The sequence below is a fragment of the Lactuca serriola genome, chromosome 9 (assembly GCF_051521515.1).
Source record: "Lactuca serriola cultivar US96UC23 chromosome 9, Lser_US96UC23_V15, whole genome shotgun sequence".
Lineage (NCBI taxonomy): Eukaryota > Viridiplantae > Streptophyta > Magnoliopsida > Asterales > Asteraceae > Lactuca > Lactuca serriola.
In genome coordinates, this window is record NC_136416.1 from 31,190,596 (window position 1) to 31,203,657 (window position 13,062).

General features: G+C 33.8%; 3 protein-coding genes across 3 annotated transcripts; 2 read left to right on the forward strand and 1 right to left on the reverse strand.

Annotated features, from left to right (window-relative positions):
• Nucleotides 1-465: 465 nt before the first annotated feature.
• Nucleotides 466-2,617, forward strand: LOC145073731 (uncharacterized). Its single transcript, XM_079020238.1, has 3 exons — nucleotides 466-912; nucleotides 1,036-1,615; nucleotides 1,798-2,617. The coding sequence occupies exons 1-3, from the start codon at nucleotides 542-544 to the stop codon at nucleotides 2,497-2,499; spliced, it is 1,653 nt and encodes a 550-aa protein (XP_078876364.1). The 5' UTR covers nucleotides 466-541; the 3' UTR covers nucleotides 2,500-2,617.
• A 1,218-nt stretch (nucleotides 2,618-3,835) lies between these two features.
• LOC145076670 (alpha/beta-Hydrolases superfamily protein) lies at nucleotides 3,836-4,973 on the forward strand. Its single transcript, XM_079022478.1, has 2 exons — nucleotides 3,836-4,244; nucleotides 4,450-4,973. The coding sequence occupies exons 1-2, from the start codon at nucleotides 3,887-3,889 to the stop codon at nucleotides 4,770-4,772; spliced, it is 681 nt and encodes a 226-aa protein (XP_078878604.1). The 5' UTR covers nucleotides 3,836-3,886; the 3' UTR covers nucleotides 4,773-4,973.
• A 3,512-nt stretch (nucleotides 4,974-8,485) lies between these two features.
• Nucleotides 8,486-9,469, reverse strand: LOC145077254 (uncharacterized). The gene has a single exon (XM_079022995.1). It carries the CDS (start codon nucleotides 9,434-9,436, stop codon nucleotides 8,807-8,809), a length of 630 nt encoding a protein of 209 aa, XP_078879121.1. The 5' UTR covers nucleotides 9,437-9,469; the 3' UTR covers nucleotides 8,486-8,806.
• Between the last annotated feature and the right edge of the window lie 3,593 nt (nucleotides 9,470-13,062).

A 13,062-nucleotide genomic window follows, 5' to 3' on the forward strand; every position in this document is an offset into this window, starting at 1 on the left:
TATATTGTTTTGGAAACATGTGTCTGGAATATATGTCCAGAATGTACAATGCCATGTACAATAATAGTCCGTAATACGGATATACGGTTCAAAATATTAATCGAACATATATGATTTTGACTATGATCATTTGAAATTGTTTACATGAGTCAAGAAGGTATGTTAAACATTTTGAACTCCAAACACTACACACCACCATCTACTTCGTTATAAATATAACACTCCAGAATATATCCTTATATGTTAAACAAAACTCCAACCATTCCAAACATTATATATCACTATCTACTTCGTTATAAATATAACACGAGCCATATTTTTTGAAAAACTGTTATATTTTTAAATTTGAAAAAATTAATTATTTTTATTAAAATACTACGATTAGATTACTCATTTTTATTTTATTTTATTTATTTTTTTGTATTTTTTGTAAAGTTAATATCCATTTTTCAAACAAACAATTCCGATCTTGCTAGGTTGACGGATTGGTCCGCATATTATTCAAAGCCGAGCCGGTGGCTGTAGAAAGCAGAACCCTTACATGGCCAGACCAAACCATGAGAGAGAACCGGACGATAATAAAGGATCACCGCCGGAGGCTGCGGCGTGGGGGACGTGGGAGGAGCTTCTTCTAGCCTACGCCGTCAACCGATTCGGCACCAACAGCTGGGATTCTATATCGTCCGAGTTGCGGAAGAGGAGCACCGCCCAGATCGTCTTCACTCCTAAACACTGTAAACAAAAATACCAAGAACTCGAACGCCGTTTCGGCCAATCAAACGGTGACGATGTCGATATCGATGACGGCAGTGGGACTGCCGCCGCCGCTGGTGTCCCTTGGATCGAAGAACTAAGAAAACTACGAGTCGCAGAACTACAGCGGGAGCTCCAAAATTTCGATATCTACATCTCGTAATAATTAAATCTAAAAAAACGCATATAGATCTAAACCTAATCTCCCGTCTGTTCGTTTTGTTTGATGAAACTATCATGTGAGTCAGAGATCTGATGATTCCAATGTGCTTTTGGTGCCAGGTCATTGCAATTGAAGGTGAAGAAATTGACCGAAGATGGTGAAAAAAACGGTTGTGCAGCAGAAAGGAATAAAAAGCCAGAATTAGGGCAAAAAATCGACGAGATTGAAATTAAAAAAGAAGAAGGGGAAGATAATAAATCGGCAGATCTGGTAATTTCCGGCGAGGAACATGTTCCCGGCGTCGATGAATCCTACAGGGACAATCAATCTATGAACGGTTCAAACGGAAACCTAGAAACCGCCAGTCCGGTGCGTACCGTCGACGGAAAATCAGAATCGTCGCCACACTCGCCGATCAGACCGGAGGGTTCAAATAAGATTAGACCGGATTCAAATGAACCGGTGAAGACCGAACCGAGCCAAGAACCCGATTCAACAGTTAAGGATAATTCAGATGTACAAAGCTCGGCGAGTAAGTCGATGAAGGAGAGGAATGATAGAGTGCGACGCGGGAGCAGCAAAGGTGATGAAGATCAATCGAGAAACAGCATTCCTGTTAAATCCTTGCCGTTGATCGATATCTTGCAGAAAGTACAGAAGCTCGGCTCGGCGTTCCTTGATCGGCGGCTTGACAGACTGGTAACTAATTAATTAATTATATTTTATAAAAAAAAAAAAAAAAAATTGTTAGTTTTGTTAATTCGTTTGAAATCTTTTTTTTTATTGGGTCTGGTAAATTGTAAAATATGGTTCTGATTTGGTTAAGTTGAGAACTTATGTTATAGCCTCTTAATCCATTAAGCACTTTATACAATTTGCAGGAAAAGCTAAAGTACAAGAACTTGATAAGAGAACACATAGACTTCGAGATATTACAAACAAGGCTAAAAGAAGGGTGGTATTCAGATGGAAACAAGAACTTCTTTCGTGATCTTCTACTTCTCGTTAACAACATTTTCATCTTCTTCCCCAACGAATCCCAAGAATCCATTTCTGCAATCCATCTTCGAAAATTTATCATGAACGAAATGGCATCCAAGAAAAAACAAAAATCCGAATCACAACCCCCCAAATTGATTGTTTGTAAAAAACGCAGCTCGATTGCAGCTAAAGAAACGACAAATGAAAAAGAGTTATCAAACGAAAAAGAAAGAGAATTAGAATTGTCTTCGATTTCAAAGAAAATTAGTAAAAATAATAAGCCGGTTGAGTTGGAGGAGAAGAAGAAGAGTGCTGCAAAGTTTTTGAATAGAATGAAGGAAAGTTTGTCGGTTTCCAAGAATGAGGCGGCGGAAGTGGCGGCTGGTGGTGGAGGGGGGCAAAAGAGAGTCGGTGAAGGGAAGAGGAGCTCGGGGCAACGGAAAGAAGCGGATAGTCCGACCAAGAAGAATGTAGGACGGCCGCCTAAGAAAGCGGTGGCACAACCTTCGGCGGGCGGTGGTTTAGGGAAGCGGAATCGGGACGATGGGGAGTCTGAATCATTGGTTTCGAAACAAGGAAAGAAGAAATCGAAGAAATTATAGTGAAATAGGCAATTAGTTATAAGGGTGGTGGTTTATTTTCACTAGTGTTTTAGTGTTTTACATTCACATTTTGTATCATTTGTTTGTTGATATTTAAATAACTTCCCCTTTTATTTTATCTTTTTTTTTTCTTATTAGAAGCGAGGAGCAACGATTTTCATATTATCAACAATCAAATCATCGCAAATTAAACGTTAGAACAACAAGAAATAAACCAACATTAACATTCTTCTACGAATCTTTTTGAACATTATAATCTCTTTGATGTCATTCTTTAGTCTTTCTTGACATCTCGGAACAATATATACACTTTCCTACAATGTAAACGAGTCTAGCTATTTGAGATCAACTTCTAAAGAGTTTAACTCCAGTTTAGCTGAGCTTGAGCCCTAACTACATCTTCTTAGTATTATTAGGCTTACAAACCTAAACAAACTTAAATGAGCTTATATACACTTAAATAATATAATATTTATTTTTAATTTATAATTATAGTTAAATAATTATAATTATAAAATTATAATAATTATTTCATTATAATTTTAAACAAGTTGAGCCTGAGCCTACCTAAGCTCGAGTTCAGCTCATTTACAGGGGCGACTCAACCAATTTGGGGACTCTAAACAAATAAAAAAAAATCAGGGTCCTTCAAGTAAACAAATAAAAAAATCAGAGCCCTTCTATCAGTATATTTCATAGCTCATTTATAGGGACGGCTCAATCAATTTAGGGACTCTAAGCAAATAAAAAAAATTAGGGTCCTTCAAGTAAGCAAATAAAAAAAATCAGAGCCCTTCTATCAGTTTCGAACTTGTGATCTTTAGTTTTATAAACCAATGGTTTTTTCAACAAACCAAGCTTCAACTTATCTTTGTAACCTATGAAATATATATATATATATATATATATATATATATATATATATATATATATATAATAAGCTTTAAAATTAGAGGCCTTTTGAAATTGCAGCCCTAGCCCTTGCTTAGTTTTACAAAAAGTAGAGTCGGCCCTGCTCATTTATACCTCTATGCGTTACCAATAAGTAATATCTTATATTAATATTTTTTATAATAGAAATTATTTTAACGTAAATTTCTCAAAAAAAAAAAAAAGTTAAAAACATACGATTTTTTTTAAACAACAAATATACTACCAAATACTATGCTAAACCCTTGGTAAAAGGATATGATTTATATGCTTCAAGTCATAATATTCCACACAATTAACCCAAATTGAGTTTTCCAAAATCCAAATAATGACTTCAGGGACGAAAACTGGGAAGTTATATAAAAGTAGGGACTAATTGTGCATTTGACCCCGTAAATTAAGTTCCGCCTCCAAGATCTAAGACACACACACACTCATACTGTAGTGTGTACCCAAAATGACGACGAGAGAATCGGCGACGGTGGAATCCGGCAACGGTATCAACCTGGATGCTCGAATCTACAAACCAGCACACGAAGACAACGATTCAAGCAGAGATGACCAAAAAATTGCAGTCGTTTTAGTCCACCCTTATTCAGTGTTAGGTGGTTGTCAAGGCCTTATGAAGGGCATTGCTCGTAATCTAGCTGATCATGGCATTCCCGCCGTCACCTTCGACATGAGAGGCGTCGGTAAGTCCACCGGCAGACCTTCCCTCACCGGATTCTCCGAAGTCTCCGACGTCGTTGCGATCTGCAAATGGACTTCTCAAAACTTATCGTCAAATCGGATTCTACTTGTTGGTTCCTCCGCAGGTACACAAATGTATTCTAATCCATTTCGTTTGCATCATAATCTCCACTAAATAATAACCTTTATCACGATTAACAAATTCTACAACACTTGATCTTTAATATCGGAGCTAGGGTTTTCCATTATCCGTTTTCCGTTTTCCAAATCGATATAACTTTGTCAGTCACACTAAATCTGGAGTCAACTGATAAATTCCTTCGAACCCAGGCGCACCAATTGCAGGGTCTGCTGTTAATGTGGTAGATGAAGTTGTGGGTTACGTGAGCCTGGGTTACCCTTTTGGGTTAACTGCTTCGATTCTGTTTGGAAGACACCATAAGGCGATTTTGCAATCTCCAAAACCTAAACTTTTTGTGATGGGGACGAAGGATGGGTTTACGAGTGTGAAACAATTGGCCAACAAGATTAAAACTGCAGCAGGTCGTGCAGAAACACATCTTATTGAAGGAGTTAGTCATTTCCAAATGGAAGGTCCTGCTTATGATACTGAAATGGCCAATCTTATAGTCACATTCATTTCCTCTTTGTGATATGAATATATGTCATGATATGATATACCAGATAACATGTGTCATTGTAAGCTGTAATTCCTTATAACTTGTTGTATTGTATTATTCATCTGTTAAAGAAAATTGTGTCATTGTAGAACTATAAGCCAATAGTGTTCATGTCTGCACTAACATGTAACAGGATCACCTTGTATTGCTTTTACACCATTTCTTTTTCTTACACCCTTTTGCTCCAAAATGATGTGAAACATTCAGGTGCCAATTGTGCTTCTTTAATTTTAGTTTATTTAAGTGTATAGATAATTTCAGATGTAATAATTGTTACGTGTAATAGTATCATGTATGTTACAAAGATAACGACTTGAAAGGGTAATTAGCTTTCAATTTTATTCACATTTAGTCATTGATTATTTTTATTTTATTTATTTATTTATTTGTGTGTTTGATTTATTAATGAATTATTTGAAATTGTTCACATTTTACCTTTATGACCGTCTCCAACCCGATATAAAGATAAATTGTGAACAATTTCAAGTAATTAATGGGTAAATTAAACATGAAAAAAAGTTCAATGTATAAATATGAATAAAATTGGAAGTTTGTTACCAAATATCTTGTTTTAAATCATTTGAACTATGTTTTATTAATTGGGTGTTCAGATTTATTGCAAACTTTACAATTGCTGATTTATATTTGCTACATATTTTATTATAATTTTTAAACATCATAATAATCACTTTGATTGATACACCTCTTACCTATTATCAAGTTAAATACTCTATTATTTAATACATCATAGATCCATGACTTTGTTCAACATTGTTACTTTGTAATATATATATATATATATATATATATATATATATATATATATATATATATATATATATATATATATATATATATATCATACCAACACTATAACAAAGTTAATTTTACTCAAAGATTTGTAACATGTTCTTACACATACTTCTTTTAGGAAAAATAAAATGCTACAAACATAAGCTTTCACTTGTGGTCTAGGAGTAATGTGAGGCCAAGGTTTGCAACAAATTTAAACACTCATTTAACAAAAGATGATTGGAAGGGTTTAAAATAAATGGAGACATAAGATATTTGATAATTTGATCACACCAAATACAATGGTTGGTGTAAACGTTGACAATAAATATTTTACCATCAAATAGGAATCTTTCAAATTTTATAATACTAGTAAAAAAACTCATACGTTGTCGCAGGTTTTTTGTGTTTGCTAAATCAGAGATACAAGCATGTTGTTGAACCTGTCATCCACAGTTTGTTTCTACCTCTTCATATACATCTTCAAGTTGAACCAATGGTCTGGAGCTCATTTTGATGATTCGATTCCAACATCAAATGATTGCAAACCAGTTCATACCTAACCATGAGTCGGCCTTAATACAACTCCTAACGATGTTGAATCTGCTCAAATAGTTTTAAAAAAAGAAAACCAAAACCTTTCAAGAAACATAAGGGTATATTTATCTTTTCGATTTACTTTAACCATGATTTACCTACCTAGGCTTTGTATTGTATAAACATGGCAACCAAAATGGAAGTTATACAACTCAAAATGGTATGATTTACCAACGCCCTTGCCTGTTACGATTATGAGTTTTGGAGGGGATAACATCTCGAATCGTTCTGCATGGCTTCTCATTGACGGGAATTGTTCTTCGATTAAGGCTCCAATATACATGCAAAAATTTATTATATAAACTTGAAAAAAGTGTGCAATTAAATAAGATCATCTATCTGGTGGTATTTAGCAGCAGATTCTTGGTATTTTTGCTCCCATACGCTTCACTTGGCTAAATGACTATACTAGCCTAAGAAGGAGGATCAAACCCCTTCACTTCACATTCACTTACGCCATCCAAGGTGTCGAGTAATCAACAAGAGAAGTCACATGAATAATCGACAAGATGAAATCCACAAAACCAAGCTAATGGCATCAAGTCTTAGTCAAAACTCTACACAATAAATAACCTTAATTTAAAAAATTAGGTAAAATACTCAACTACATTTCCTTATCCAGTCTAGGTCCAAAAGAACCTATTATATGGGCAAAAGAACATTTAGCCCACCCAAAACTCAAACCCAACACAGTTGAGCAAAAGTCAAACTTGTCTAAAGTCAATTGTCACTGCATTGCGTCCCAGATGCTAGTTGCGATGCGGACACGCCGCAACAAAACAATCGGGGGACACTCTAGACATCCACATCGTGGCCAATCTTAGTTTATTAAGCAATTAATCGTTATAGAACAAGGATCACAACCTTATATCTGATTTTTCTTAGTGATTTAGTGGATCAAGCTTTATCCATTCCAAGGGCTAGATCTAACTAAATCTAAAACCCTAACAATATTAAGTCCATAAAAGCTCACAATTCCTTGCATGGTTGAATAGAACACAAGCAACCACATTTTTCTCTTTTCCTTAAGTCCAAAAACATGTACATTAGCTATCCAAAGTTTTCGAGTTACTCAACTCCAAGAACATAAGGTCAAACTTGAATAAAGTTAGGATCTTGAAGACTTGAAGACTTACAAGATCATTAAAGCTAAGGTTTTTATTTAAGAGGATGGAGGCTGGTGAAATGAGCAAACCCTAATCCTTACTTTCCTTAAATAGAGCACAAGGCCCAAGATCTGGGGTTTTGAGCTATGGTAGCCACCACATCACTAGAGACATAAATCGTGTCACCAATAAAACACATGGCTGCTCAACAACACCTTTATTCCTGTGCCATGATTGAAGGTTTTTCCACAAAACCTTATTCTCTCTGCCTCAAAGTCGGTAGCTGATCAATCCCGATGACAAGTGTTACAATATGTAAGTAATAAGAAAAAACGTTTTGAATTGACCTATGATATTACGACAAACTTCAAATTACTAAAATCCATGGATAATCCGTTCAATAATTTTTTATGGATTGCCGATGGACCTTATTCTGTTGTAAAATAATTGGTATTTTCGATAGAACTTTCAAAAATTTGGCATTAACACATCAAAAATCACCACAAAGACAAAATCCACAAAACTTGCCAAAATTAATGACTTTTATGTCAAAAGCCTTATTACATAATTGTGGAAATTTATCGATAATATGTAAGTAATAAGAAAAAAAAACTATTTGAATTGACCAATGATATTCCGAAAAACTTCAAATTACTAAAATCCATGGATAATCCGTTTGGTAATTTTTTATGGATTGCCGATGTACCTTATTCTATTGTATAACCGTCGGTATTTTATTTATAGAACTTGTATGTTGGTTTTTTTATTGTTAGAAATTGACATCATTCTATTGTAAAACCATCGAAGGTTCAAGTCTCGTCGTTGACATAAGTGGAGTTAAAAAGTAATTTAGAAGTAGATTAGATTTGTCGTTCAAAATAAAGTATATAAAGTATGTGTCTTTTAATAGTGTTTATATTTTACTAAAAGTGTTTAAAAAGTTATAGTATATATTATTGATTAAAACATTATAAGGATATTTAACGAGTTGAGTAAGTGAAACAGAAAAAAAGTTAAGCTAAAAGAGAACATTTCAAAAGAATTGAAAGACATTCAAAATGTATTTTTAGTAAATTCATCGGTTATTTATGAAAATAATAGTTGTAAATTTCTTGGATGAATCAATTTTTAAAATGAAAGAAGCATAAGATTGAAAACATTCTGTGTTATCAAAATAAACGTTTCAACCAATTTTCCATCACAGTATCAGACAATCATTTTATTCATATTAAAATTAAAATACTACTATAATTTCTGGAGCAAATGTGGATATATTTAGATTAAGGGTCTAACTGAAACATAACTCCTAAAGATCTTCCACTTATAAACACAAGAATTGCAGAATTACAAACAACCCCCTCTTCTGCAATCTTCTCAAAATTCCATCTTTGAAGGCTAAAGCTCAGAACCCCCCTCCCTCCACCATGCATCCATTGTGTTAACTATACCACCCCAACCCCTTAAGAAATAAGGGAAATAAGTCTATAAAACGATCAAGAATTACCTTCTCATTCACACACTTCTAGCCATCATTTCTTGAAATCTCCTGTAAGATTCTTGTTTTTCCAATCTGAATTTCTCATGGCAATTCGCTATAAACTTGTCTGCAAGACGATCGATCTCATTCATCTCATCAACAGTAATCCCAGAGCCCTTATTCCCATGATCATCACTCTTGTTCTTCTCTTCCAGCCATTGGAGGTACCCTGAGAGCTGCGACTCATGAGGAGCCATTTCATCAGCAAAGGAACCCCAGGTTGAATCATAGTAGACATGACCATTAAACGGGTTGGGTGAAGTCATCGGGACAACATGTGATGAACACCAGTTGTAGTGCAACCTAAACGATCCAAAGTAGAGCTTATTCTTGTTTTTGTTCTTCTTCAAGATCAGTGGTTCCAGGAAGTTGACATTGTTGAGTTGGATCTGTTTGAGAAGCTCGATGATTATGGTCTTGGCCTTGGTGAGGGCCCTTGCTAGTCGGAAGATGTGGGAGAAGATGAAGTTGTGGATTAGGGTTTTGAATTTCATGGAGGTTGCTAAAGAGGAAGATGATGATGGAGAAGGTGATGGAGCTCTAATGGCGAAAGGATGAGGGGATGAATATGGAGGGAGTGTTTTGAGTTGAGATGGGGTTGCCATTTTGTTGCTTTTTTTTTTTGGGAGATGTGTTTGGAGTCTTAGTTTCAAATGGTATTTATAAGGGCAACAACATGATTACCAAATTTCCCCACTAATCATGTGTTCATTCAATAATTTGATTTTACATGGATATCCTTAAATTATATATTTATGTGACAATTTTTTTTCAGTTTATATAATAAGGTGTCCGGGTCGAGACGAAATACACTATCATTCTATGAACAAAACATACGACATTTTATGTACAACATATCTAACTACATCTATGATTCATGTTAATTATTTGTATAAATTGAAAGTTGTTGCATAGATTCATATAAAATTTAAAATTTGTTACATAAATTGATAAAATATAAAATATTGTTGCCATTTTTTATTTAGCAAATGTTATATTATTACACACTACTTGAAAAATTACCAGAAAATTTAGTTTTTATTTGATAAGCTAACTAATAAAAATATGATTTACTAAGACTAGCTAGATAAATTTAATTGACATAAAAATACATATGATGTATAATGAAATAAACATATAAGGATATATTTTGAAAATTTATAGAAAAACAATTATTTTAATTATTTTTTAAAAAATAATCTATAAGTTAGCTTATAAGCTATTTTAATGTTCTTATCAATAATTATATTGTAATAAATTTAAAAAATTAAACTAATTTATGTCACAAACAAATAAACACCGACTAAATAACATGTTTTCAATTAAAATGTTACATATTTTGTCTTTAGAATAGAACATGTTTGTATATTTGTTATAGAAAACAACTTTACTACGTAATTTTAAAAATATATATACAATTAACTTGTTGTAATTGTTGTATAATGTTTGTAAAATTGTATTCGTGTATATTAGTTTTCTAATTTGTTGTATTTGTGATATATTTTTTATATTTCATAGTTAATTAGAGTATATATAAATCAAAATTTAATATATCGGGAGGGAGAGTAGGTAATTTAAATAAAAGGGACAACCACTTTGCAGTTTCTGTAGGTGTCCACTTCGGTTCTTTTTTTCTTTTTTCCTTTTACACTCTTATGTTTTTCTTGATCTTATTCAGGACCACTGTTGATTGTTACTAGACCCGACCCGACAAGACCAACTTCTGCTACAATGTTTTTCTTTCTTGGATCAAAGTCATGCATTAAAAGTTGCACCATAAAAGACAATGAGCTTGTAACTTTAGAACGAAACTCACCAACACAAACAATTTCAAATTTCTTTTGGCTCATTTCCATAATTTAAGCTTGTAATCCATCAACCATGAAAACTTTTAATTCAACATTTGGTTTAGAGTTTTTGAAACACAAATACACATGAAAAATCGATTTCTTGTATAAAGCAAACCAAGTAATCTTTAGATACCATGTTTCTAGTGGTGGTTATAAACAATACTTATGACTATTTGTACTTTACCCATGATCCACTATGCATACAAGTAGATAAGGACAACAATGATTAATGAACATGGGTACATCTATAAAAGAAATTAAGGTGAGTCAGACTCAAAATTCAAAATATATCTGATATTATTGTATAATTAACTTCCTTTAACTTTAGAACTTTTTTTTGTTACATTTTTTATCAAAATAATATTAAAATCCAAAAATTTGAAAGATGCAATTCTTTTCCTCAAATTTTATCATTACAACTTGCAAGAATATCCAGAGACGGGGTCGCTCAAGATCTAGATTATTGACTCTAATACTTTAGCAGCCACATGTCGCCGTTAAATTGTCAGTGTTGTTGGTTCATTGTTAATGCTCTATCCGTCGCCGTTGTTGTCTTCCGTCGTCACTAATGTCATACGTCACCACTAATGCTCTGTCGCCACTAATGTCGTTCGTCACCACTAATTGTATTGTTCTCTTTTTTTTTTTTATTTAGTATTTAACATTAAAAATGCAGAAAAACGATATAATAATATAAAAATTGTAACAAAAAATTAATTGCAGAAAAATAGATAGAAACATTAAAATGTAATACTACGGCATCTCAAAATATTAATCCAAACATTAAGTGCAAGAGATGTTATAATTCTAACAAACCATTACATAAATCCTAAAAGTAGCTACATGTCATCCTCGCTCCCCTCATTCTCTCCGGTATCATTTCGTGGTGGCAACGATCGAAACCATTCTTCAAGTGTCGCACTATATGTCGGGTTTTTTTTAGCATTATTTGAAGCATAAAGAACAACATAATCTTATAAGTTATACGATAACTTACCAAAATATAAGCAAAGTAAAAAATATATTACCAACACATACATACATTATACACACATACATTCCAAAGTGCATACAAAATACACATATACATATATAATTTTATATTTTCATATATACATTATACATACAAAAGCATTATACATACATTATACACATAAATACATGATACACATATAGATACATAATACACTTACAAAAAAACACAAATACATATATAATACACATATACATTACCAATGCACATATAAATACACATCTACATACACAAAATCAACACTATATATATATATATATATATATATATATATATATATATATATAGAGAGAGAGAGAGAGAGAGAGAGAGAACCTGTGGTGGCTAACTCCGACGAGAATTGTAACACTCGAAAATTTGGTATGTTTCCTTTAGCCCTTAATGTAAAATTCATTCCATTATAGTCCTCAGCTAGTACGCGGGGCGTACTCTATGAGTACGCTTAGAGTATGTAACGCCCGTAGATCCGGGCTAGTCAATTTAGAGATAATAGGGGTCGAAAACGACTTTTCGACAAAAGATTATTTAGAATAAATAATCTTAACCAAGTTGTAGAATATGTCTCAAGGGTTCCGTACATATAAATAACGCCGAAATCTGAGTTATAACGAAGAAGTTATGGTCCGTCGAAGTTTTTCGGCAAAACCGGCACGACATCGGGACTCCGGGAGACGTAAATAATGAATTTACGATAGAAGAATTTTTGGCCTTAGTAATATAAACCAAATTTGTAGTATACGTTAAACGGAGAATATCCATAAAAAGAATGCCCAAATCTGATTTCGTATGAGGAAGTTGTGATTTTTCTAAGATTTGGCATAGCAGTGCACGACCCGAAACTCGAATTTTAGCTCGAGCGGTTTTTGGATTACGCAACCTTAATTAGAGTTGAAGATCTCATTAATAGGAACTCAACGATAAAAATATAGACGAAAACGGAGTCCGTATGAAGGAGTTACGAATTCTCCGCGGTCATTTAACAGTCTAATCTCCTTCTACTGTTAAATTTAAGATCAGTCGAGAACTAGCCAATGGAGTCTAAATGAAAGTTGTAGATCTTGTTTTTACCTACGCGTGGAAAAAAAGAACGTCGAAAACGGAGTTCGTATGCGAAAGTTATGAATTTTTGAAAATCGGATGATTTCCACCCTGTGTGCGTCGCCACGTGTCAGCATCAGGCGAAGCCTTGGAGCCTACGCAACACCACGGCGTGGTGAGGGCCACCACGATGTGGTGACGCTCCAGGAGCACTATAAATAGAGGCGCCGAGGCAACCCTCAACCTCACACCTTCACCCCTTCTTTCTCTCTCTAGAAACACTCTCTAAACCCCCCAAAACCCCCCAAAA